At 39.0% G+C, this 27,894-nt stretch overlaps 2 protein-coding genes across 2 annotated transcripts in view; both read left to right on the top strand.

The window, feature by feature from the left end:
* LOC134529689 (uncharacterized) overlaps nucleotides 1-27,894 on the top strand; it is a 117,825-nt gene that overhangs the window by 87,243 nt on the left and 2,688 nt on the right. Inside the window, exon 2 of the mRNA XM_063364082.1 lies at nucleotides 25,858-26,927. Within this exon, the coding sequence (XP_063220152.1) occupies nucleotides 25,883-26,927 (1,045 nt within the window). The 5' untranslated portion in view covers nucleotides 25,858-25,882. The remainder of the gene's footprint in view (nucleotides 1-25,857; nucleotides 26,928-27,894) is intronic.
* LOC134529197 (protein 60A-like) lies at nucleotides 1,135-17,801 on the top strand. The gene is made up of 6 exons (XM_063363047.1): nucleotides 1,135-1,557; nucleotides 4,685-4,844; nucleotides 7,320-7,474; nucleotides 8,630-8,791; nucleotides 13,399-13,475; nucleotides 17,386-17,801. The coding sequence occupies exons 1-6, from the start codon at nucleotides 1,254-1,256 to the stop codon at nucleotides 17,644-17,646; spliced, it is 1,119 nt and encodes a 372-aa protein (XP_063219117.1). The 5' UTR covers nucleotides 1,135-1,253; the 3' UTR covers nucleotides 17,647-17,801.

The raw sequence follows: 27,894 nt of genomic DNA, 5'->3' as shown, positions 1-27,894 counted from the left end.
CGTAAACCTTGCAAGCTGGCTCACGAGAGTTTTCGCTAAACCAAGTTATTTACAGCAGTATTTAGGCTAATCGTGTTTATTACGTCTTATAACAAATCAAACGAAAAAAATTACAATTAATATTGTAAAAAGTTAATACCTGAAGTGTTTATCAAATATTTTGGCGACTAATAAAAAAACACATCATTGACGAGCAAGTGAGCTTTAGTCTAGTGACTTTACATTTTGTCGGTCCATTATTTAAAACCTCATTTCACAATTTAAAAGTAAAGTTCTCTTGTACGTAAAGTTGTAACCTCACCAATGTAGGTAATTATCAAATTCACACCGATAATATTTCTGATATATTTAAACAAACATTTACTACAAATCGCATAATGTATCATGCCCAATTTTGCATGAACAAAATTACCTGGTAATCGAAAATCACAACTCTTAAAAATTTTAATTTTACAAGATGAATTGCATAGTGTTCTATAGGAAACAACATTATATCCTATTTCTAAATTTAACTGTGTAAAGTACTATAGAGGGGTCGTCAACATTAATCGCATCAATAGTTTTACAAGACCAGAGATACTCTTTTATATTAACTGGTCATTCATAATATCTTCATCTACATAAATACCATCTATGCTTCACAAAACGCATCGCCTCTATGATAGTTTTTTGGTGCGGTACTCACAACACCATTTAAGATTTTTTTTTTTGGACAAACTCCATTGCGGTTTACACCGTATGTCATAGCAAAACTCAATAACTGACAAAAATTAGGAATATTCAAACATACAGAAAACAAGCTAAAATTAGAAATGTCAATAAATTAAAAATATTTATATGTTTGTAATTTTTGTCTAGTTGTGTTTTGGTACTCACAATATCATTTAATATTTTTTTTTGACAAACTCCATTGCAGTTTACAATATATGTCCTGGTAAAAATCAATAACTCACAAAAATGATAAATATGCAAAGATTCAGAAAACAGTAATGTCAATAAATTAAAATATATATACATTTTTGTCATTTTTGTCAGTTATTGAGTTTTCTTACGACATACTGCGTAACCATCAATAGCGCGTGTAAAAAAAAAAATCTTAAATCAATGTCCCCCCATTGCAATGAGCAGTGAATGAACGTACTCGCCGCACCAGCCACGGGGCAGGTGGCAGCAGTGGAAGGCGCCCAGTGTAACCGAGGCTCGGCGTGCCCCGGACGACCGGGCAGTCTCGCGCGGGCCGGGAGGGAGCGAGGATGCGGCGCTGGCTGCTCCGTGGCGCGGCGGCGGTGGTGGTGGTGGTGGCAGCGGCGCTGTCGGGCTTGTACGCCGACGACGGCACGGCGACGCAGCGCGCGCTCAGCCCCAGCGACAAGCGGCTGCTGGAGAGGGAGCTGCTCGGCCTGCTGGGGCTGAGGGCGAGGCCTCGCGTGCCTCGCCGCGCCGACCTCGCCGGCTCCGCCTCCAGGTTCCTGCTCGCCGTCTACGACTACACGAGCCTGGCCCCGGCCGACCGCCTGGCCGTCGACCGCAGCGACGCCGTCGTCAGCTTCGCCGCCCGTGAGATGTTTGTTACTCTACCATGCCCTTACTGATGACATCGGGTAGATAGGATTTCATAGTGTTGAGCACGGGAGTAGAACGGGAAGCCTTCTTTTCACGGTCGAGAGAGCCAAACGTCCGATCGTGCATCTTCGGTTTTTTTTTTTACGTGACAACGTATAATTAATCGATGAACACCAGCTGCACGCAAGAAAAAAGTGTCCCGTTACGCAAATTGTCCCGTTCCGCTGTGTCCCGTTACGCTCATTGTACGCTTGCGCCGCATCTATCTCTCTTCCACTCGATTGGAACAACCATCCATTTGATTTTTTCGAGGCACATTAAACTTGAAACACTCCCATTCGTTTCCTACTTTTCCTACCATCGTCCTATCCTTAACAGAAAAACACAGATTGGAAGAAGTTAAGTAGCAAACATGTATAAAAGTTATAGTTAAAATAATCTCTTAGTTAAAGTAATAAACATATTTGAATTAATGAGTGCAAATAAAAGTAAATTTATCAATTAAATTGTAGATTTCATTTCACTCATTCTTTGTATCCATACAAAATAGTGATAATTCAATAAAAAAGATTCAATTTTATTCATAAAAGTATGCAATCATTTCATTATTGTTTTGTTATGACGTTCTCACGTTAAACTATCGTCTGTAAACCGACTTTAGAGACAACCAATTTTTTATTTTGGACATCTCATGATAACTAATAGTCAATTAGGTTAGGTTAGCTCCAGTATAAATACTTTAAAACATTGTGGACGGTTGATTTGGTTAGGATAGCTACATTAAAAATACTGTGAAATCATGCAAACGGTTTCCTAGTCCTGGATAGCTACATATTAAAAAGTTATTTGCTAAGCATCCTTCGGGGAACTTCGGGTGTGGCTCTCTCGTCTGTGAAATGGTTTCCCGAGTAGAACCCCAGGGGTGGGCCGGGGAGGGGGCACGGGAAACAAAAAAAAATCTATCTGAGCGGGCCTACTTGCGCTTGCAAAATCGTAACCGTAAAATGGAAATGATAACACGTTACCCTGCCCCCTCTCTCTGGGAATCCTACTGATTTTCGCCCATGTTTTATGTATCCGACTTGTAGCTACTACAATTAGTAAGTAAATTATTTAAATGTCTTTCTGAGTAATTACGATTAAACAGATGGATAGGTTATTGTTATAATTATGTTTTAAGTTACGTCCATTTCGTGTTTTTTTTATAATTTATTTATTTTATCAGGGATTATATTAGTGAGAATAATAGGTTGATAAGCTTCTAAATATGCCTCCATCACAAGAGCTTTTTTTTTCATTATTGACCTAACGTACGTTACTTTCAAACCAGTCACGCATAACGGGTTGCTGTGAGATCAAATGCGAGTCTACACTCGGAAGTTTTCAAGGTCACATATCATTAGTACGCCACCCCGAGAGATATGATAGGGGGGCAGGCTGTTATTACTGTTCTCGGAGAATCTGTTAATGCGTTCGTCGTAAAGTTCTACTATAGCCTGTCTTCGGATATGTTCGTTTTTTTTTTGTGCTGGTTTAGTGAGACTGGAACCGAATCCAGGTTTTATCGACAACGATCTAGGCTTGTTATAATTAAGATTTTGCGAATGATAAATCAAAGAATCTAAAAAGAAGACAGTAGAGCTGTTTTCCCATTAAAAAAAATTGGCTGTCTGTAAAGTCGGTTTACGGACGATAGTTTAACGTGACGTCATAACAAAACATTGATGAAATGATTGCATACTTTTATGAATAAAAATGAATCATTTTTATTTTAATAATAGAAGAATAAATACTTGAAATTATACTAGTAATCATATTTTTAAAATGCAAGAATAATTAACCTTTATTGCCGAAATTGTTGTTGTAATAAGTAATGAATACCACACTAACTTTTCATTTCACTTTATAAACAGTCGACGAAACAGTTCACCTGTAGATGACTTGTAATTAATTTTAAAAACTGGCGTTTAGCTATAAAGTTTAAATATAATTATGAACAAGTTTTCATATAAATAAACTGTAATCAAATATCTATCATCAATTATATGAATCGCCATAATTGTAACATAACCTATTATTACTGAACTCGCCGACAGCGTAAAGGAAACCCAGCGTAACGGAACAATGAGCGTAACGGAACAATGAGCGTAACGGAACAATGAGCGTAACGGAACAATGAGCGTAACGAAACAATGAGCGTAACGAAACAATGAGCGTAACGAAACAATGAGCGTAACGAAACAATGAGCGTAACGAAACAAAACACTTTTTCGTGCGTTCAGCCGGCGTTTATCGATTTATTAGACGTTATCACGTCAAAAACTTACTTGGTATACTTTAGGTCTCAATCAACAGTTAAAATTTTTGAATAAAAAACAGTTATTTTGTTACGCTTTATTTTAATCAACAATATTTATGCTGTATAACTAGAAAACTAGGATTCACGTTTAAAAAAACACACACACACACACACACACACACACACACACACACATATATATATATATATATATATATAACGTCACCCGATATTTTTTAGGTATTAAGTGGACTAGATATACTCAACCTGAGTAATCAACATTTCGCTGAAATTCTGTTCGAAGTTCCTGCGCTACTATAGGTTTTATTCTGTAAATGCAATTTATTTCCTTATGATTATACACTACCAAGTCGAAGGCAATAAAACGGCTATAATGAACAAAGTAATGGGTTCAGGGCAAAACTGTTTCTTATTGCGTATCCAGTTTATATCAAAGCTTTGTAATATGCATATCTTCAAAATAAATAAAATAATAAAAAAATATTTTGGTAACCGTACAGTTTAAAATCACAAAACACATTCACCTGTTTAAATGAAAATCTAAGTTAAAAGGTTTTTTATATATATATTAAAGATAAAATGTGTTTGGGTAATTATGCAGCTTTGCATCCGTCTTTATTTTAATATTTTATGTTAAGAGTACAACTGTATATGCAATAAGCAAACAAATACCTTTTTTTTAATCTTGAGGGGAAGAAGTGGTAGTCTTAAATTCAAGACGGGTATCTCGTTGGCCGCTGTTTGAGTGTTAAGGCTGGATGACGAGGACGGACTGGAAGGGGCTGGTGATTGGCTCCACAGACGCAACGCCCGACGAGGGACTGAGCTTCGACGTGTCCGGGGCGCCCGCCGGCCTGACAGCCGTGTCGGCGCAGCTGAGGCTGTACCACGCTGCCTGCCGCCTGCACCCCGGGGTCGCCCTGACCGTCTCTCTGCACCAGCTCGCTGCTCCGGGCGCGAGGTGGGCGCCTGATTCTGCCCCTCCCTGCCTTCCTCTCGGGCAGCCTCGACCCAAGTCTGCGTCCGGAGAGAAACTAGCCCTTAAAAAAAAATGGACAGTCGGAATTCGTGCGATGCTAGCACAACCTGGTGTAGCAAAACAACATAGTTTCTCAACTCTTTTTTTTTTTTACGTTAGCAACATTTTCAGTTTTTTTTATTTTTTTTTTATTGTGTAAACATCTTAGTTCTCGGTGTACGGCATTTTGTAGGAGAAATGTCGCAAAAACCTCGCCCCTATTAGCCTCCTAACAATTTATATCTTTACTGTCACGATTACCGTAAATTTCTTCGGCTGACGCGTTAATATTGACCTAACAGTGCATGCTTAGGTGTGTAGGTTTATGCCTGGGATACATAACGAGAACCCTTTCAGAACACCAATACAATCAAGGAATGTTAAATTATCGCACCTCATTATAATTAAACTTATCATTTTTTTTGCATGCAAACACTTCGTCGGGCTACATTTGGTCAAGTCAGTTTAGCAGCCAGATGTCTGTGACTACTGATAGCCCAACACTGAAATTGCCAGGTTGGGATTTAGATGTTTAAGTCGATTTATTCAACGGTCAAGTAATCTCTGGATCATTTGTTGATTTCAACTCTTATTGCAAATAAGTAGATACTTATTATTAACACAGAAACGAGATACGAAAACAAAGAATATATTATGCAAAGACTCGCCCTCCCAAACTGTCAGTAAAGCGGATTTCTTTCTAACCAATAGCAACAACCTATTCCACTTTTTTTAAAATAAAATTGGTTCTTTAAGAGTTCCGTTTGTGTTCATGAAGCCTGTCTCTTCGCCGTGTAGCGACATACAAACCACCAACAAACTAATCGAAATCCCCTATCCCCTTAGTGTTGTTCCTTTTTCTCATCTCGCTAGTGCATGGCACCATCGTGCTGACATCGGCAGCATATACTAGTGTAGCATTGAAGAGTATACAGTATGTCCATAAAATAATGTCCAAGTTACAAATTTTTTAATAGTATCAACTTTTAAGCGTTGTTGAGTGTTGGTTCAAGGTCATCATTAAAGAGTAACTCACAGTTTTCGATAACCGCATGCTAGAGTGCTGCTGTTTTTCTTGCTTGCAGCGCTACATACACAAAATGGTGACTCCTGAGCTTGTTTTGCAATTTTCTAAGATTTAATATTTAATTTTAGTTCAACGTGCATTTAGTTTAATGTTTATGATTCCTGATGTAGCAAAAACATCCGCCGATGGTGTAGGCAATTCGAGACGACAGAGCTCTTTCGCTGGCCTCCACGTTCACCTGACTTAACGCCATGCGAATTTTTTTCCTTTGGGGCTTTATGAAAGACCGTGTATACGTTCCACCGCTATCTAATTATTTCCTGGTTCTAGTGCATGCACTTGCATTAGCATTTGCTAGCATATAACACCCCATAAAAAAAGCACAATACAATTAGGAAATCAGGTATTAATTTATTTTCAAGTATCTTCTAAGCATATTCAGCCCATAAAATCTTTGAGGATATCCCTTCCCAATTATTTGTATTTGTGTCACACGGTTAAACTTGTATACTTTTTGAGTGTCCGAACTTCAACAAAATGAAACATATATATAGTGCATACTTTTTCCATAATTAGATGTAAAAGGGTAATTTTTAACATTTTTGTCCATTATGGATAAGGAGAACTAAATTGAATAAATAACTGAAAATGTCTGGGCCTAAAGGCAATGCTGATGACTACTGCGTGATAATGATTTGAAATATTTTAGAAAATTTAATTTTATAAAATCATTACAATTCTGAAGATATTTTAAAGGCTAAGTAAAAAAAAATTTCTGAAATAAATTAAACCACATCACATAATAGCCAGTAAATCGATTTTAATCCAAAAAAGTTAGTTTTATATTTCATTCTCCTTATCCATAATGAACGATGATGTTAAAACTGCAACTTTACCAGGTAATTATGTAAAGCGTCTGCGATATAATATTTTTTTTTTTTCGTTTGTATTCGTTCAGCCACTCAGTCAGCAAAGCTTGTCCGTGTGGAACAAAAATATATAAAATAATGACCTGCTAATGGGACATATCCCCTTAAGTACGTGCATAATTAGAACGGTAATGGTGAAGCAACTTGGTTTCAAGTACTCTGTACTGATGATGGCGACTGCAATGTCGACCGAAACGTCGGTGAATTATTTGCCAAGGACACGGCTACAACCCAGAAGCCAAGTTACTTCAATGGCCGTGAAAGCCTGCGGAACATTATTAGCGAACCTCTATGGGGAGGAAACTGCTACCTTAGCCAGAAGATTTTGACCAGCTGAAACAAAAGTAGTCAAAACTTGTTAGCTCTCTGGCCTTGGTGGAAACTTGGTTTTGTCGAGGTGGTGGTGGTTGTTGGTGTTGCGACTTCGGACGTGCAGAGAGCGTGCGTCGTGCGTTGTTGCAGCGGGACGGAGCGGCGGCTGGTGGACTCTGTGGAGACCTCCTGCGCCCACGAGGGCTGGCTGTCGCTGAACGCCACGGGGCCCTTCACGGCCTGGGCGTCCTCCCCGGAGTCCAACCTGGGCCTGCACGTCTCCGCGCGCCTGGCGACCCGCCCAGGTGCTCGCCCTACTTGGCATAGTCTTGAGCTAGTTTTGAGATAGGGGAGTTAGCCATGGCAGATCATTTCCCTGAACAAAGCACGCGATTCATGCTACCCTCTCCCTGTATTGCAATCTGCCAGCGTGACTAGGCGTATATAGGCTCGCTGCTGCCGGCAGACACGCGGCAGACGTACCTTCCAGCCACTGGCCCCCCGAGGCCTTACTAGTCCAGAAGCATGCACTTGGAGAGTCTGGCGGAATATTATCACTTTGAGTGTCGCCCATTTCTGCTAGAGCCTGCGTGTTTATAACATAAAGATATAATTTTTCCATGATCACGAATCGGCACATGCTAAAAGGGACCTCAGTACAAGCAACACAGTTTTGAGAAGAAGGAAAAAACGAATGAATCGTGTCTAAGTAAATTCTTTCAGCGCGCCTTAAGAATTTCCCTAGCTAATGACTCAATCCCTTGTAGCATAGATAGTTGAAGCTATACTATAATAATGCGATTTTCATGCTTAACTTACCTTGCCATTTTTTGTTGTGACCGAGGGCCCTTTTAGCATGTTTCGATTCATTTCTTCTTAACGTAAAATCCAAAATATATGTTAACTACTAGGCTACTAGCAATAAAATAAAATAATTGTATTGTGGTTACGAAAATTCTACCGAGAATTCTTGACTGATAATTAAACCCTGTGTGAAATGTCGTTTTAAAATCATTTTTTTTGAGGTGATAACGTCTTATAAATCATTGAAAGCCGGCTGCACGCACGAAAAATTGTCACGTTCCACCTGAGCCGAGCATGCAAGAACCGGCCAACCACCATGCGAGAAAATCTTTTATAATATCAAACAGTTTAAGGCGGGCTTTTGAACTACGTAATTGTTCGTGATTATATTTAAACAAATTATTTAAATTAAATTTGCAAAAAAATACTGTAAATAGTAATTGAAAATTAAAAAGAACGCAATTTTTCATCAATGTTTTCTTATGACGTTATCACGTAAACGTATCGTCCGTAAACCGACTTCACAGACAAACCTCCCCCCCCCCCCCCCTTTTTTTTAAGCGGAGGCGTTTTAAGCATTGCCAACATTTCCATGGACTAGAAACTGAAGAAATCTAGACGGGCGGTGTGCGAGTGTGTGGTGTCGGTGCGAGCAGGCCTCGAGCTGCGGCCAGAGGAAGCCGGGGTCCTGATCGCCGGCGGGGAGCCGGGGCGCGCGCCCTTCCTCGTGGCCTTCCTGAGGTCGTCGCCGCGGCGAGGGGTCCCGGACGAGGGCCCGTCTCCCGGGACCCCCTGGCAGGCCTCCCCCCGCGGCGCGCGTGAGTCTCCTCGCTGCTGGCTGGTCGCGATGTTGCGCTCATGCGGTCATCCTGGTGTCTCGTCTTTATCGCTATTGAACATTAAATCGCATGTAATAACAAGTACATATCAAGCACAATTGTTACATTCTTCAATCGCTTCAACAAATTTGTGGTAAGACACTTAAAATATTTACACCAAACAATACTACACATACTGATGAGATTAAATTTAAAAAAAAAAACTGCAAATAAAACATCAGTTAAAAAAAATTAGTATGCAATCGTGATGTCTCTCTCTAGGCTTTTAACTATGTTTGTATCGACTGCTTTTATTTACTTATAAAAACAAACTATTTTATTTCAATTTAAAACCAATCTAAAGATTTATGAAATTAATTATATGTTTTAATAACTTAAATTAAGTAATTTACGTGAATTTTGCTGATTTCCATTTCGGCGTTATTTCGATTTTTACCAATGTTCACCATATAATATTGCCTTTGTCATAAGGAAAACATGAAAAATGGCAAATAAAATATGAATACTCGCGCACACAGCAAAATAAGCCAAAATCAGACCGGTGTCGAATGTTAAATTTATTGGCAGTGCAGGGACAGTACAGGAAGGAATCAGAACAATATCACGGCACAGACAAACTGAGTGGGCTGACAACGACGAGACGGTTCATAACAATCCACAACATTGGGCTTTAGAGGAACCGAGCGATGATTCGAAACAGGTAACCTGGACAGGCACTCAACAATGCTGCAGGGGTTGTTTAACGTGATGGACCTGACGGTAAATTCCCCCGCGAGGTCTGGGTCACCAGTGACACTAGCTCCCTAGAGCCGCAGGGAAATGGATGCGCCATTTCAAAGAAACTTGGAGGTGTTTTAGGAGAGTCTACCATGAGAGACTGAGTTGACCCATCCCAGCATCATTGCCAGCCACACTCCTTAACCTAATTAGGCTAACCTATAGTTGAATCAAGGGGAAAACCATCCCAAGAGTATCACAAGGCGCTTAACCAAGTCTACCACATCTCTGGGACCAGAGAGCGTGTGATCTGGCAGAAGTGCATCCAACCTCTACCAGCTGTCCGGGCTAGTACCAGAGCTGTGTCGCCGCTCACTGGTCCGCCCATCAACAGAGTGGGGACTCCTAGAGGCGAGAAGTGATCAGAGCTGCCAACTGCCAGTGCGAATCCCCACCATGTGACCTGGGCCGGTAGAGGAAACCTCAGCGGGGAGTCCCAGCATCAGCAATGATCGCCCCGCTCTACTGCCGAGATTGCCCATGCACTGGCGGGCTTTCAGGGTCTGTAGGTCCGTGAGCTTGCACGGTATAGGTATATAATGAAACGGTTTATAGGCGAAATTTCAGTAAACCGTTTTCTCTAGATTCAGCAAACATATTCGAAAAGTAATTTTCAAAATGATTAGGAATCGTTGGAGTATCAGTAATTATATTATTATTAATTTGGATGTTGAGATTTTTTTAATAACCATTTCTCATAGTTCTTAAAGGATTCCACAATATTAAGCATCTTCTTTGATTTTGTTATTTATGTTACCCAACCAGCGTCTTCTGTTAAATTTTAAAGTATTTTTTAACAACTTTACTTTACGTGGAATTGATGTTGTAGATGCAAGAGTTATATTTTTTGTATATATTATGGCGTAGATTTTTCTTTTTATTGTGTTTTATTAGTCTTAGGGAACCGTGATCGATAGTCACTAGTTTTACATGTAAAATGTGGGATATTCTGTTCAATACAGGCTTGTTTTCGAGATTTTAAAGAACTTGCCATATCGTTGGCTTCAAGCATGTAATAAATGGTTTACAGTAAACAATGTGAATTGCAAAATAAAAGGCTAGTAAATCTTCCTTTGCAAAGTGACTGTAATAATTGCTCATATTATCTTTTGACTGATTACACTTGTTATGAGTAGACATATCAATCAATGCAGGAAGTTTAACGTCTTTCTTAGAGGGTCATCGCTTTTAACCACCTGATGAATATACTCATTAGTAAACACAATATCAAGTACACTTGTGTGAGATGTAGTACAATTGAACTGAATTAAGTTTAAAAAATTGTTAATTGTAGGTAGGTACTGAGATTTTATTTTTGAGTAGTAATAATTAATGTCCTGAGAATGACTATTAATCTAGCAGATTCCCGGAACATTTAAGTCTCTACTGTTATTTTGAGTCCAAAGATAATGTGGATTCCAAGAAAAGAAAAATAGTTGTTGAAAATCATCGTGTTTGTTAAGGGGTAAATAAACATTGCACAAACAACATGTTGTTAACAGATGTTAACATATATCAACCAATATTGATTCGACTTCACAAGTTGTTAAATCATATCATAATTCTAATTAAGGTACCTGAGGGTATTATGGCCCACTTAAGGTTTGGCAGTAATTACAACAGAAATTTTTGTAAACTAAGTAACCAAAAACTGTACAAAATTATAGTTCAGTTACTTAACTCTCAGGAAAAAATATTACAATGTTTTCCAATCAAATGCTTTTTTGGAAATAACAGTTTTGTAAATCTCTACCTCCGGGCCATATTCCCAACATATGTATATAATATGGCCCACTTATTTATATTTCTTCAGAAAGTAAAATGGTTCAAACTTTACGTAACATGAAGCACTTTTTTGGCGAAACTATCCAAGTTTTTAAAGTAGCATTGTATAAAACAAAATATCGTGATAAAAAGTTCATTAAAATAGATAAAATATGGAAATTTTTAATAAGAATACAAATTTCAAATCAAGTCACATTACAATACACTAATCTAAACGACCTTAATAAAAATTTCACACCACAAATGGCATTTAGGGCAGACAAACACCTCCTTGTCCATCTCAGTCAAACCTACACACTCTTCGTAAATGTATTCACTGCAGACAGCACAACGCCTCATTTCTTTCACCTCGTCTTCGTCGCACACAGTACAGTACCAGCTCTCAGTTCGTGTTGGAATCGGTTTGCCCTTCATTTTGCCTCCATTTTTATTGAAATCATCGGATTTATTCTTGGTTACTGGTTTTTTTTGCCTCTCTTGGCGTTCTTCTTGGTCTCGTTCTTCTTTTTGCTGGTTTCGATATATTGAAAAAGTTGCTTGCTCAACAGGAGCCCACGTGAGTTCATAGCCGGTTTCCTGTTACCAGCTGACTTCCTCTTCCTCAATGGCATTGGTAATATTTCGCTAAAGGAGCTACGAGAAGACGACTTCGCTGACGAATCTGGAGTTATGGATTTCCATGATCCCCGATGTCGTAAGAATCTGAAGAATCTGCTGGGGAAGACATATCATCAGAGTCAGTTGATGATGTCGATAGAGTGCGATGACGTTTACGGCATTCGAATGACAATGTCACTGGTGTACTTCGGCAGAGGGGTAGCTGCGACAACCTGGAGGTGCCTGGTGTTGGGTGAGCCAAGAGTGAGTCTGGTGGAATTGGTTCACCTCGGTCTTGGTCAGCCATCTCTTGTTCGTGTCATGTCAAACGAAAAAAGGAAAGCATTATAAAAATCGATTCCATAAGTGTAAAACCAAAGAGAAAATACTATAACAATTATTTCCGTAAGAGTAAAATGAAAAATAAAGCATTATAGAAATTATTTCCGTAAGTGTAGGCAATATGGCCCATGTGTGGGCAATATGGCCACGTGTGGGCCATATTACCCACAATGTTGATATAGACAAAAACCCTTCTTAATGGTATAATATCACATTTACAAAAACTACTATACTTCCATTCAAATCTTCATTAAATAGTAAAGCAATATAAAAATTAATTTTAAGTAATATGTTGGTGAGCTGCATTAATTTAATGTTACTTACTGTTCGAAAAATAACAAATTTTATTCCCACGACGAAGAACTGTCAAACAATGGCCGCTTACGATGAGAAGGCGCAATCGCTGGTGCCGCCTTCCGCCTACACCTGTCCTTGGGTGCCTCCCCAACAATATTGGACTGCTATCTAGCGGCTCCTACGGAAACTATGTCCGCAATGACAAACGGGCCATATTACCAGCCGGGCCATAATACCCTCAGGTACCTTATATATATATTGACATTTTAATTCAGATATGAAATGTGTAAACGCAAGCCAAAACGCAAGAAGTTGAAAATTTCAGATACCTAGCGTTGCGTTTTTGCATTTTGTGTAGTTAATAAAATTAATAAAATTAATAAAATGGTATTTTAAAAGTCTTTGCAGAACTTTTTGCACCTTTCGTTTCTTGCGTTGTTTATTAACACTGTATAAATACTTCGACACTTTTAATTCTTGGTAATAAATTCATATATCATGGGTTTAATGGAAAACTTCGTCGACCAACAGAAACAAGTATTTTTCTGTTAGTTACGAGACGAAAGTATAGTAGCCAAAAAAAATTTACAATTTGTAATAGCCATAAGAAATATGGTTTACACTTCCTGACTTCTGCACACAAGATAAGTTTCTCTTCGCAATGGTTATTACAGAACAAGAGATTTAATTAACTGAACTCCCAACTTTTTGTCTAATGATTTACTTAGCAGAAAATTGTAGCTTCTTTCAAGTGACAGAAACTTAACTGTGTTCATTTCTTTTTACAGAGTTACACTGGGGTTTCAGCACTGGTCCATGTCGGGTCAGCAGTATGAAAGTTAATTTTTCAGAATTGCAGTGGAATGTAAGTATAATCAAGAGTAAGTTCTTGAAAAATTTTACAGTGATTATTTGTATTTTACCATAGTCAAATGAGAACCATGTTGATTGTTGACCCACTGGTTTAGAAACGTTATTGTAAAGAATCCAACAAGTCCAGCATAGTTGCCTTGTGACAAATATAAAATTACAACTTCATTATTTATCGATAAAGCCTGCAAAAGTTTTAAAAATATAATTAATTCTTTTTTTTTAAATTTTTTTAGACCATATAAGTTGCCACGTTTTGTTTAGAATATTTCACCCAGCAAATAATTATAATTTTTATATCTAAAGAAATTAATGGGTCGATATTAGCGTGGCTCTAATATCATGAAAGTCCTTAGTCACAATTTTTAGAAAGTCATAAAAGTAACCAAAAATTCAAGAAATTTTAATTTAGTTTTCAATTCATTGATATTTTTAGCTCTCAAAGAAAACTGCTGAAAAAATGAAGGATCAGTCTCTCACGCCATCTTGTTTAATTTTTTTGACTTTACTACTATTTGTTTTTTTAATATATTTATTAAGATCGTTCTTGCATTTCTTGTTTCTTTGTCAGATTTTCTCATCGGATATTTACTAAAGATGATCTAACATCAACAGTCACGCAAGTGTTTATAATTAATTATGCTCACTTGCGTGAGGTTTTACACTTGAAAATAACGCTTACTAAATATCTGACCATGAAACTTCTGAGTAAACAACATGGAAAATGGGCAAATATTTTATCGATCATTTTGTAATATTGGAGAACATAAAGATGATATGAACATTAAGTTGTTAAAAATGTTCCAGAAGTTTATAGAACCTTCCAAAATATTTCCAGAATAAATAGCTACTTCTAAATCTACCTACGTCTGTAGGCTGTGCCAAAAGGAATTGTTTTAAAAACATTACGCAAGCTAATCACACGTAGTTTCCGAACCCGCCGCTAGAATTCGTTGCTGGAGCAGCTACGACGACTATTGAATCATTTGTTTGGCAGACAAATTTTTTTTAACTATAATGAAACTGCTCCGCTCAAAGCGAAAAAGACTTGACCACGGCTTTGGACATGGTTTTCGACGAGTAATTTCGTTAAAATATTGCCCATCGTGTTAAAATAAACTAAGCGGATAATACTACAAACTTAAAGCTTTATCTTTGTGAACTTTCATTTTACTCAGAGAGCGAAGTTGTTGCACATCCAAAATGGACTTTGTTGTGATGATTCAGTAAAAATACAGTTTAGTATCAACTACATTTAAGATTTTGATTTTCCTGGAGGGGCCACGTAAAATTAGATATTCGCATTGTTCGTGTCATGAAGACAAGAAAGAGTGACGCAGTGAACGCCGCGCCGTGACCACGAATTTTTTCGGCTCGGGTTGGCTCGGGGCGTATTCGGAGGCGCAACTGTATAGGCAAAAAAAAAAAAGTGGTTGAGAAATGCCATCAAAATTAATTTTTAAATATGAGGAAAATATACAATTCCTTAAATATAATGTAAATTAAAATTTTTTTACAAACATTCTTATCTCAGATTTTTTGAATTGTTTTAACGGTGTGGCGTATTGATTATAATTACAGAATATACTTTAGAATAATTTTGGTAGCAATTAAATAGCACGGTTGCAAAAAAATTTTTTTGTCTCTTTTGTGGTTTTTTTTTTTTTTTTTTTTGCAAGAGATACTGAGGGTTATGATTTTCAGAACTCAAATCTTTCCGAGTATGCGGTTTTATTTTAATATTAGAAACAAAATATGAACCATTTTAACATTGTGTTTTGGTTGTTCCTTATTGAAAAATAAGTAATGTTAAATGTAATACGGTTGATATTCCCAACAACTAAAGACCACAAGAAAAAAAAAAATTTCCAACATTTTTTGTAGAGAAGTTATTAACGACTTTCAGGTTGTTAGGTTGCCTCTTAAATACCGCACAGTTCTCGGATTTCCAAAGGAAGTGCATTGAGTTGCCACTATAGTAGGGGAGCCCATGAGGTTAAATGGGGATATGCTCTAGCGTCGTGGGGACCTCCTGTATTTTGAAGATTAGATGATAGAGAAGAATAAAAGGTTATATAATGTTTTCTCTTGCTCGCTCGAGAATGTCCAGATGCCTTTTTATTTTTGCAAGTTTGTGACCCTCCCACTTCCTTACGTTACGCTCAAATCGTCAGATTATTGAAATGCATACTTTTCAGCTGGTAATTAACCCACCTTACCTTAATCTAACGCGCTTGAGTATTTCTGACGATAGAATTTTTTATTTTGCTATTCTGATGGGTTTCCCTAGACGCACGTTCCTATATAGGCTAAAGGGCTTATATTTGTGCTTGCTGCGTAAAGGGGGTTAAGTCAAAAATTGTAAAAAATGAGTTATTATTCACTTGCAAGTTTGCGAAAATTGATAAAAGGAAAATAGAGACGTTATTTTAAAACAATTAATGAGTTTCCAAATTTCTAAAGCAGTTAATAAAGCTAAAAAAAACTTGACTTAAAAAAACTGATAATTTTCAATCGCGATTTTCTCAAAACTTGTGATTTTGGACCTAACCCAGTGGCGTCTCGTCAGGGCAAGCAAGGCAAGCAGTGCTTGCCCAGGCAGTTTGCAGACAATTGTATTTTTTAAATAAATATTTTATTCAGAATAGTATTTTACTTTGGCTCGTGCAGTTAGGTGTACGTATTTTTTACATTATCTTCTTGGGACCCAATACTGTGCGCTGTGCGCTATAAGAAAAGAACTCGTCGACACACAAAACATGCTGTTTTAGAAGCGTTGCTAGGTTTAGAAGCGCTGGTAGGACCGCTTTCAGCAGGAAGGCTGCCGCAGTAGTTTCCTTTCGGAAGAGGGGTGGCATGGTACAAAGGTTCGAGGAGGGGGATTGGCTGTAAAAACACGTGGTAGAAGCTACGAAGGTAGCGCTTTCTTGCCGAACTCAAGCGAACATGGCCGAAGCAGACGGTGGAATTCTTTCGCCGACTGCTTCGGCTATGTCCGCTAAAGTTCGGCAGGGCAGGTGGCGAGGTCGCGTTTTAGTCGGCGGTCGTCTCTCAGGGCGCGCGCATCTCTCTCGTGGGCTGTTGGCTGGGAGTTCCCTGCGCCCTATTGGGTAACCAAAGGCTGGCAGTGCGTGGGGGATTTGTGGGCGTACGGGAGGCGGCCTAGCAGTGCCAACTGCTACCGACCGCGTCCCGCGGGTGGCGGATACGGGATCCTAGCTCGAGAGTTGCAATCTCGCTGGAGTGACTGTGAATAACCACGTACCAGTTAACAGAGTTTATGATCACGTATGAAGATAGTTTATTTTGTGTTGGTACAAAAAATACCAACATTTAATTTTTACTATTCTAGTACATTTTTATGAGCTTCTTCTCTTTATTTTAAGTACTTACTTTGCCATGTGTTGTCTGTTTATATATTTTGTACCAGATATCGATGATACTACACTCCCACTTAGTATATAAATAATGTAGAGTAGGTATTTTATTATCAGAATAATGTATGCCAAACATTATTATTTTTCAAAAATAGTTTATAATTTTAAAAAAATGTCAATTTTTCTACCTGTGGAATAGTCAATGTTCAGTTAAGAAAACTACTTAAATAGCACCCTTTTGTACCTTTTAATCCATATTTTCCCGGAAGAGGGCCCCCGGACCCCCCCCCCTCCCCACCGCCGTGTTTTGGGGTGAACGGAATTGTTGCTTTCCCTCATGTAAACCTCACGCCTCGCCACTGAGTCCTAACCACCTTTTTTTTTACGCAACAAACACAGAGGTATGGTGGAGGTACTCAGCAGAATGTTCATCTGCCGCGCTCGAGTGAATCCCAAAATCCCCCACTGCTATCCATGCGAGCGCGACAGATGACAGATGTCGGAGAGAGGGAGGGGGGATGCGCGCAGGACTGGGTGATCGCGCCGAGGGTGTTCGACGCCTCAGCCTGCCGCGGCGACTGCAGCGACCCCGCGGACTCGCGCCTGCGCGCCACCAACCACGCCGTCGTGCAGATGCTGGTGCACCTGGGCAACTCCTCGCGCGCGCCCGCGCCCTGCTGCGCCCCCGCGCGCCTGGCTCCCATGTCCATCCTCTACCGCAACGACGAGAACACCGTCACCGTGCGCAACTACCTGGACATGATCGTGAGGGCGTGCGGCTGTCTCTGACGCTCGTCCCTCCGGCCTCCATCTCTACCTAGCGTGTGTGCCAAACTTGTTTTAACATGCATCATTTGAGTCTATTATACCTACTATGTAAAAAAAGGTTTTATTAAAACGTTTGTAAGAATATTACTTGATATTTCCTACGACAAACAGTTAAATTCTTACCAATTTATTCGACTTATGAGAAAAATTAAAATAATTTCATATAAATTTTACATAAAATTTATATAATTTTTCTTTCACGTTCAAATTTGTCCAAAATATATCTGCAGATTTTACTGTACTTTAATATTTAAATGTAAAATTATGAATACAACCGTATTAACATTTTTAAAAATTGATATAAAAAGTTGTTTCCGAAATTACTAGCATTAAACTTATATTTGGAGACTCGTAGATACATGTTTGACTATGTCAATGCAGAAAATGGTTTTCCAGCAAAAAAAAAAAAAATCTGCAAAACATGTGGATGGTTCCTGAAGTCGAAGGTGTCAACGAAGCAACAGACGAGACAAAATTCCTGCACAGATTATGAAACTAATCCCGAGGCACACCAGAAAAAGAATTATAAACAGTGCAGACAAGCTATATTCGGTTCTGCTCAATGAAGACTGCACAGACGAACACGGTGACAGATGAATGCAGGCCTAGGCTATGGGCGATTCAGCACAGACGAGCACATAGAAATCCTATTTTACACATCTATAAAAACATGTTATAAGGAAGGAAACGCGTGAATAAGAGGAAGCGCTTCATACAAACTTCTGACATTTTCGATAGCTCTTTTATTATTTTATAGTGTCAACAAAAACTAATGTACTAACTTTTGATAATATCTGATTGCAGGTAATAAACAAAGTTAAAGGCTTATGTTAACACGAGTCACCACTATGTTAAAAAAAATGTCATTTAATAAGAGCCATTGATGCATCATTCTTGCATATACGCTATATTTTTTATCTAATTTAATACTGGTTTTAAGACTAGAACAACATGAATTCTCAACTGCAAAGTGTTAAATTTTTTTTCTAACATGAAAGATGTGTTTTAAGTTGTGTTTGGGGTGTATCTTAGAGTAAAGAACTATATTGCAAACAGGTTGAGTGATTAAGCAATATATAGTAAAACATAACATATAGGAAATTGTGAGGGGAAATATAGGATTACAAATAAGCGTTAGATAAACTGACGGTATCTTGCACAGCTTCATAGCCTGAACTTGGCAAGTATTTTTTGGATGCACAAGTTTTAGGAAACTGAAAATAAATTTGCGGGAATGCTTTATAGCAATGAGCTAGGCGGTGTCGTGTATTAATTGCCTCTCGCCTCTCTGGCAGTCTGCCGCCAGCTTACCCCTCAGGTTGTCACACGAGAAGCCTAAGATGTACATCAAGTTCTGTCCCTGCCCGAACACGCCCGAATATTCATCTTCGGCCAACCTCGGGATTTGTTTTATTTTAGCGCAGGAAAAATGAATCCAAATATTAAAATTGGTCGGTTAGGTTAGTTCCATTAAAAAAACTTTAAAACACTATGGACGGTTAGTTGGGTTAGTATAGCTACATTAAAATAAACAGAGAAATGTAAATATATATAATAAATAAACCCGAGGTTGGCCGAAGGTGAATATTCGGGCGTGTTCGGGCAGGGACAGAACTTGATGTACATCTTAGGCTTCCTGTTGTCACACTTGTCACTTGAGTGTTCTGTGGATTCATCACAGGATGTGTGTCGACAATACACAAAGACAGTCTGCGTTAACACTCCTGTTTTATTGGTCGATTCCTAAACCTCTCGATATGTATACATATTTGGAATAGGGCTGGGACCGGACAGTCCTTTCATTGACCCCATTACACAGGGTGAGTCTGAATTCGACTACGGTACCAAACTTCAACAGCAGCTTCGTCACGGAAAAAAAAAATTGAAAAAAAAATGCGAATTACGTAAATTAATTAAATGAAATTTAATAAACACTAAAGCATTACATCACCGCTACTTTATCTGCATTGTACGATTATGCATCACTTTACTTCCAATGGATTTAAACCACGAACATTATCTATTTATTCTAATTCGTTGTGATTTATAATCTGAAAGCATTTGCATCATATAAGCCATGAAATTTATTCAGTTCAGAAGTTTTAATAAATTTAAAAAAAGGATGGAATTTCGTAAAATTGAGGTTTAGCTAAATTTTAATGGTAATTAGCAAATGGAGATGAAGGAATAAAGCATGCTAAAAGAATGCATATTATATATATATATGTTTAGATGCTCAAGTTTGGTGAATATTTGTGACCAATAACTAATATTGCTTTTGCTTTATGTAAAATAATATGAAAAGTAATTTATCAGCTATGGCACAGTGTTCGATTTTCATGTTAAGTATTCTCTAACGAGCAATTTTGGTTCTTGAGACTATACTGTTTATCGACATGAACATTGGTGAAAAAAAGTACTCAATGTTTGAGGGGAAATGTGCGTGAAATATAAATTTATTATAAATGCGATATATATTTGTCGAGGAACGTTTTTCATTCAGGTAGTTGGCAAAATATAATTATAAGTTTTTATTGTTGCATTAATGCCATTTTGTTGTTAAATTTGGATCTTGTTAAATTTTACATAATTTCTTCGTATTTATGGCACAATTACATTTACATATGAACCACAAACAAATTAATATCAACTAAATGGGCACGCAAACTGTATGTACCTACTTAAGTTGGTCATAACTGTCAAAAATGTTACTTCAATTCGTAGTTTGTCTGAATTTCTACAATGAGTAATGTTTTTGTCATTCACTTTTCTTGCTTGGTATTTATTTGTTAATTTTTCTCTACACATCTAAGAAATCAAATGGCTGCGTTGGCCAAAGCCTCTAACTGTATGTGCCAGTTGTAGTTGATCATAAATATGTGCAATACTTAATAAAACAGGTTTGGATATTTTGAATATTAAAGGTAATAATGCAATAAATATAAATTGTGCCCATTAATATTATATGAACAATTATTAATACATTTATAGCCCATTCATTGATTAACGATATTCACCAATCTCAACATACCACTATCCAATTTAATATTTTTCGTTTTGCAATGGTGATTAAAAAGGAGATTGCATTCACAAACAAGTATCATCAGAATACCGCGTTGACTCTACGTTACGCCCGACGATATAGGTGCTGCAACCCGCAACTGTCGGCTGTATTGCGAGAAACCTGTACACTATGGCGTGCCTTACTTTCAAGCTCTGTCCCTCAAGTGTGAATCAACCAAAGTTTCCGCTATAAAGCTGTATAATGCAACAAATAAAAAATGCACAGCACGTAATAAGCTAGTTCCCTCTCCTCATGGACTTAACATATGAATAACAGTGGAATAAAAGCAAATATTTTGAAGGCTTGAGCATAGTCCTGTCTTCTATTTGGGTGCTTTGAAAACAGTGTCACAAATGAGCGTATAAAGTTATGTCTTTAAAGTTATAGTTTTTACTTTTTCACAATATATTTTTCTAAAAACTTATTAGTTAATTGGGTATTTTCTCTCGTGTTATTTTATAATATAATTTAAAAGTAAAATATATAATTATCTTATGATATAATAGTCTTCAACTAGGTTTGCACCTATGCTTGTAAATAATATGGTTACTATTACTATTGACCAGAAAGTTATTTGGCGTCCCCACCCCTCACCCACCAGTGTAGCGTTCGGAGATGCTGGAGCTCTATAGGGCACCACCGCCAGCCTATCTTCTGGTGCTACGTGCTGTGGCCGCGCCGTTCCATGTTGCCGAGCTCTTGTGGGGAGCGCCTGCGGTAGCGGCTGCACGTCCCGCTCGATTTCCCTGGCTAGTTGCACGAAATCCTCCAGGTCACGTCCGGTGGCGCTACTCAGGTGTGGACGCAGCTCCCGCCGCATCAATTCTACCACCAGTCCAAGGGCCTCACTTAGGTAGCCTCCAGTGGCAAGACGGCGATGAAGTCGAACTTTGGCTCGGATGAACCACTCAATGTCCTCGTCTCCTTGAGGGGTACAGAAGAGGGAGCGCCGGCGCTGCGCCCCCGCCCGTGCATTGTTGAATCGGCTCTCCAGCCGAGAGATGAAGTCGTCCCACGCCATCTCGCCCTTTCCGACCATGGCCCACCAGTAACTAGCGGCCCCCCTGAGCTGGTCACTCACTCGCTCCATCCACTCGTCGAGCGGAATGCCATAACGGACCAAATGGTAGCGGCAGGTACGGCCGAATGTTCGTGGGTCCTCGTGGTCTTGTCCAGCGAACTCCGGTAGTCTTACTACGGTGCCTGCGCGAACTGGGCCGGTCATGACCGCTACGTGTGTCGGCGCCGTCGCCTTGCTTTCACATGCCTGGCACATGAAGAGTCCGTCCCGAAAAACCAGGAATTCGCGCGCAATCGTACAGGTTCGGTGGCGCAGCATGCCACACTCGTAGCAGGTGGCCAACTCGTCAGACTGTCCACAGCACTGCGCGGCCCCGCACTCGCCTACTCGTATGTCCGGCTTCTGAGGCTCCGATTTTGCGGCCTGATCACTATTGTCTCCGGAACTCTCTTCGGCGCCTGTTTCCTCGGTGTGCTTTACCGCCCGTAAGCACGTCTCCCATGAGTTGTCCCCATGCATGGCGTCGTGTGACCTGTCACGCGGTCGCGGCAGACTAATCCGGGCGACAGACCAGGACGTCGATGACAGGGCGCGAGCAGGCAGTGAGGACCGCATCCCCTCACCCCCGAGTCAGTGTTCCATGCTCGCAAGCCTCCTGTCCTGTGGAAGTCCGGTGATCCGTGCACGACCGTGTGCGACTGTGCTCGCGTGTGTGTCTGACGTCACTCTTCGCCGAGCAGCTGTCGCGCGGAGCCAATGAATATTGGAGCCAATGAATATTGGAGCCAATGAATATTGGAGCCAATGAATATTGGAGCCAATGAATATTGGAGCGAGCGAATTAATGGAGCCAATGAATATTGGAGTCAATGACAAATGTGCTGCCTTTTTGTTGGTGGTATTGCCTTTTCGTTGTCGGTGCTTCCAAATGTGCTGCCTTTTCGTTGTCGGTGCTTCCAAATGAGCTGCCTTTTCGTTGTCGGTGCTTCCAAATGAGCTGCCTTTTCGTTGTCGGTGCTTCCAAATGTGCTGCCTTTTCGTTGTCGGTGCTTCCAAATGTGCTGCCTTTTCGTTGGTGGTGCTTCCAAATGTGCTGCCTTTTCGTTGTCGGTGCTTCCTAATATACTGCCTTTTCGTTGTCGGTGCTTCCAAATTTGATGCCTTTTCGATGATGGTGCTGTCTTTTCGTTGTCGGTGCTTCCAAATGTGCTGTTTTTTCGTTGTCGGTGCTTCCAAATGTGTTGCCTTTTCGTTGGCGGTGCTTCCAAATGTGCTGCCTTTTTGTTGATGGTGCTTCTATTTTTAATGTTTTGACTCTAGTATTATAGTAAATTGTTCTTGATTTGACTAGCGTATTATTCCATCCAGTCCATGTATATAAGCGAGTCCTAGACAGCAGGACGCTCAGTTTGTTACTGACGTCGACGGTGTAAGGATCATCTAGTTTGTTTAATCTGTTGCATAAATCGCGTAATTACCTGTTCCCTCAAACTCGATGGCATATTTACCGACTTTAACGACGAACTCGATGGACGTTGTACCATCGTCTACGGGAACCTTGACGTCAGCGACGACGGAGAAGGTGCAGATCCCGTTGGCAACGGTGACGGCAACACTGGAGGAGACTTCGACAGACATTATACCACCAGCAGAAGAGACTTTAATACCGGTAGTGCTGGCTGTACAGGAAACCTCAACGAACGCTGTTTCGCCCTCGATGGAGACTTCAATGGATGACGAATCCTCAACAACTATTGAACATCGATGTCGTTACTGTGACAAGATTTTCTCAAACATCAGCAATGCTCGCCGACATGAGAAGAGAGAATGTGCTAAGAACCCTTATCGTAAAATGTTTGGCTGTATTAAATGTCGCAAGCAATTTACAAGAAATGCTAATTTGAAGCAAAACTTGGAGACATGTAAAGGCCCTGCAGAGCGGCAGAAATTAAAGGTATCGGTGCAACAACGATGCATCGATGTACATAAGAGTATGCCTGGAAATGGTACAACCACAGTTACATCGTCATCTGGTTCGGGTTTGTCTTCAACTAGGCATCCTTGCAGCTACTGTGATATGTCTTTCGCATTTTCCCATGATGCACGAAGACATGAGCGGAGCAAATGCATGAAGAATCCTTCTCGCATGAAGTTTCGCTGTGATGAGTGCCTTAAATGGTTTACTCGAATTGATAATTTGCGCTGACATCCGAAAAACTGTAAAAGTGGAGTCCGTGCGCCTACTTCTGAACTACCTGCCGTCATTTCGACTCCTCACTTTAGATTGGAGACACGGAAGCGTACAAGCTAAAAAACAGATTCGCAGCAACCGATTGCTATGACGTCTGAACATGGAACTAATCCTAAGACTGTGTTCGGCGCATTACAAGTGAACGATAATGGCTTCTACTTAGCGCAGTCTGCATTTCGTGGAAGGTTGAAAGACTACTATAATTTAAATACGTTAGGTGAGACGAAGGACATTTGTACTTTTCTTGATGATATCAGACAGGACATAATCAATCAGCTTACTTATGACGTAGCAACAAACGGACCTTTGAAATATAACTTGTGGTTGGACTGTATATATGGAAAGCCATATCCGTTAGATGACAAAGTGAAGAAATGTGCATTCAAGACTTCGGCTGCAGTAATTTACAGTTCTGACGATGTGAAGCAAACTGTTAAAAACGGTATCCAGAAACTCTGTCAAGAAGAGGAGAACTATGTCAGTAAAGGTTCTGGTTGGTCTCTGTCTAGTATAGTCCATCCACGGTAACCTCCTACTTTTCTGAAGCCCTGCTTTTCACCGGATCTACTTTAATGTCACTATGTATCCTTCCGCCGTATGTAAACAAAAACATTGCCATGTGACAAATGTCAAATGGTTTGTTTACAATCACCAGCTGTCAAAACAATGTGTGTGTGTGTGTGTGTATGTGTATATATATATATATATATATATATATATATATAAGTAATTTGAATATGATCTAAGTATACATGTATATGTGCATAACATTTATGATACCCAATGGTAAAAATATTAAAAAATAAGTTTGTTAGCTAAAGAAATAACATATAATTTAAAGTAAATTTTTAGGAGAACATATAAATTTACAACATTTATGTAAGCAATAAATATCATCCTTTAGTACAGTTCAACACAGTTTTCTGCATCTGAAAAAAAAAAGTATTGTAAATTATACATATGGCTGTCCATCTAAGCAATCTGGAAAAGACTAAGGATTGAAGGTTTAATAAAATTAACAAATTCAGATGAAAACATTAAAAAATGAATTTTCTTCTTTTATTTAATAAACCCCTACCATTTTGCCGGTTAAGGCCACAAATAAAAATATGGTTATATACATTTTCCTGAGTATACTTATTAGACAAAATCATAATTTTATGAACAGTAAAATTGTGGTAAAGAATTGACAGTAATTTCTATACCACTTATATGCATTATTTATTTGTGGCCCTGGATGGGGACTGGCTTTTTGTTTTCCAAGTAAGTTCACTGAAAAATGAAGAGACACAACAAAATAAAATAATTCACATACACCTATACGAATCCAGAAATGAAATTTATTATTAATTTTATAATATGTGTAATATAAAGTTAATACATAAAGTTCCAGTAATCAACATACTTATAGTCCAGTAGAAATTATTGAAGTCCGTGCGTTTTTAAAGGGGGACCTTTTTTTTATTATTACAATCCATTTTTGGTAAGCCAAAGAGGAATTTAAGCATGGGAGCCATTTCTGAAATTTTGGCATTTGGCCGCCATATTGAAAAAACAAAACCCAGTGCTTTTACATGATAATTCTTGGTATATTCACCAAACTAACCCTTTTTTTTAGGTCGGGGCTTTTTTTAATAATTACATTTCATTCATTACATTATATAATGTAGTTAGCATGGTAGACATTTGTTTAATTTTAGCATTTACGTGCTATTAATGTAAAAAAAGAAATTAGTATATACTATATGACAGTTTTAATTGGAGGTCTCAAATGTCCTATGTGTAATTGTTATGTTAGTACTATAGTCTGTATATATTTTCTTTTCTTTGTTGCAGTGAGTTAGTACAATAGAAATGGAAAATGGATGATCCTGGTGCATCAAAATTAAGAAAAAGACATGCATTATTGAATGCATCGCCACCTGAACCTATTGGCAAGAAAACAAAAACACGTGCAGAAGACGACTGTGTGATATGTAAGCAATCAACTACATCTAAAAGAAATCCACTACAGAATCCAAATCAGGACACCTGGAACAAAATTGCAGAAAAAGCACTAGAATGGAAGGATTTAGGGACGAGCTTTGATGATATTCACGAAAAGATACAGGTAAATGCTTTGCCTAGGAAAATTCATAAAGTCTGCAGGCTTGAAGTCGTTGGTCATAAGCTATTACGAGCACAGGATACATATTATAGAAAATCTATGCCTGAAGAAAATGTGGGAGAAGCTGCTGGTACCTCTGCAGAACACACAAAAGAACAACGCATACGAAGCAGCCGCATTGTTTCTAAATCTGTTTGTGTTTTCTGTACAGAAACCTTGGAGGGAAAAACTGTTAGAAACAATGTTGGTGGAAGAACACCAGTGAAGGTTCACAGACTGGAAACACAAGATGCTTGGAAAACTTTCTCCAAAGCAGTCGAGTACGTTGATGATAAACAAACTAAGGATAGACTGCAGGCTATAATTACTTTCTGTGACAATGAAGGAGGGATACGGAAAGCAGCTGCGTTGGATATTAAATATCACAAAGACTGTTGGAAGACATACTGCAGACCAGTGTACCACCAGAATGCGAGCGGCATAAAAAAGGAACATAAGCAACAGCGATTAAAATGGTTGGAAGAAAAACAAACTGAAGCATTTAATAGCCTGTGTGAATATATTGTTGAGTACTTGGACATCCGCAAAGAGGTTTATACTCTGAGAGACTTATTGTCAGAATATGAGCAAATTCAGAGAGACATGATGATCAGAAATGAAGAAATCAGAAACACATGTGACGACAAATACGCCCTACGTTCCCTTCGCCAAAAACTGGAAACACGTTTTGGAAACAATATTGGATTTCAGCCGAGATACCGGCGAAACGAATCTTCAATAGTGTTTTTTACTAAGCATGGTGGGGAATATGTGGAAAGTGCTTTGAATAGTTGGGGCATGAACACTTCAAATTTGATACAGAACGTTGCTAAAATTCTACATGGTAAACATAGAAAAGTGCCTGGAATACCATGGCCATGCCAGGTTGAAGAACTCAAGAATGATAATACCCCTAATGACATCCATAACTTAATAGCCTTGCTTGCTGACCCTTATGCTAAATTGGAAGAAGACCGTGCAGTTGTTGAAGAACGTTTGCAGTCAGCTGTTCGTTTCCTATCTGAAGGTGTAATGCATTTAATTACAAGAAAACGCCAACCACTGCAAGTAAGTTTATCAATATCTGTACACAACTTGACGGGCAGCAAGGAGCTTATCAATGTTCTCAAAAAATTGAGAATTGGCATTTCATATGATGATGTACTCGACGAGTTGTCAGCATTAGCATTACAGCAACACAACAACGGAGAACTTAATAATACTGGTTCAGATATCCTAATATGTCCACAACAAATAGCATCAGGTCAGCCGGGAACAGTAGTGATGGATAATGATGATTTTAAAGAAGACGGACTTACCGGTTCTGAGACTAGTCATTACACGAATGTCATAATGGCACAATCAAAATCTTTTCGTTGTGATGCACAGACGAATAGCACAACATTAATTATACCAACGCCTGAAGCCAGAAGAGCTCTAGTTTGCCCTGTTGTTACCAAAAACTTGCAAAATGATGGCATACATAGCGACCCACAACCACATCAATTGAAACCTGCTGAAAACACTGTAACAGTTCACAGACTGGTAGCTCACTCACTTCACCGTGTGATTCAAAAAGAAGGAACTGTGCCTTCATATACTGGTTACCATTGTCACCTTTCAAGTGATACGGACAAGTGGGAAACATATAATGTCAAATCTTATTCACAACCACCAGGTAAGGAAGTTGTCAAAGATGTGTTGAATTGGTGCCAACGAGTTGCCAA

The sequence above is a fragment of the Bacillus rossius genome, chromosome 1, assembly GCF_032445375.1.
Source record: "Bacillus rossius redtenbacheri isolate Brsri chromosome 1, Brsri_v3, whole genome shotgun sequence".
In the NCBI taxonomy this organism is placed as follows: domain Eukaryota; kingdom Metazoa; phylum Arthropoda; class Insecta; order Phasmatodea; family Bacillidae; genus Bacillus; species Bacillus rossius.
Note: the sequence above shows the minus strand (reverse complement) of the source record. Positions and strands in the feature narration are given on the sequence as shown.

What these genes read in the sequence shown, in the direction of transcription:
- LOC134529197 (XM_063363047.1), top strand. Translation starts at nt 1,254, where the DNA reads ATGCGGCGCTGGCTGCTCCGTGGCGCGGCGGCGGTGGTGGTGGTGGTG. An exon ending in CTCGCTGCTCCGGGCGCGAG is followed by an intron (nt 4,845 to 7,319) that starts GTGGGCGCCTGA and finishes GCGTTGTTGCAG; the next exon opens with CGGGACGGAGCGGCGGCTGG. An exon ending in GCGCCTGGCGACCCGCCCAG is followed by an intron (nt 7,475 to 8,629) that starts GTGCTCGCCCTA and finishes CGGTGCGAGCAG; the next exon opens with GCCTCGAGCTGCGGCCAGAG.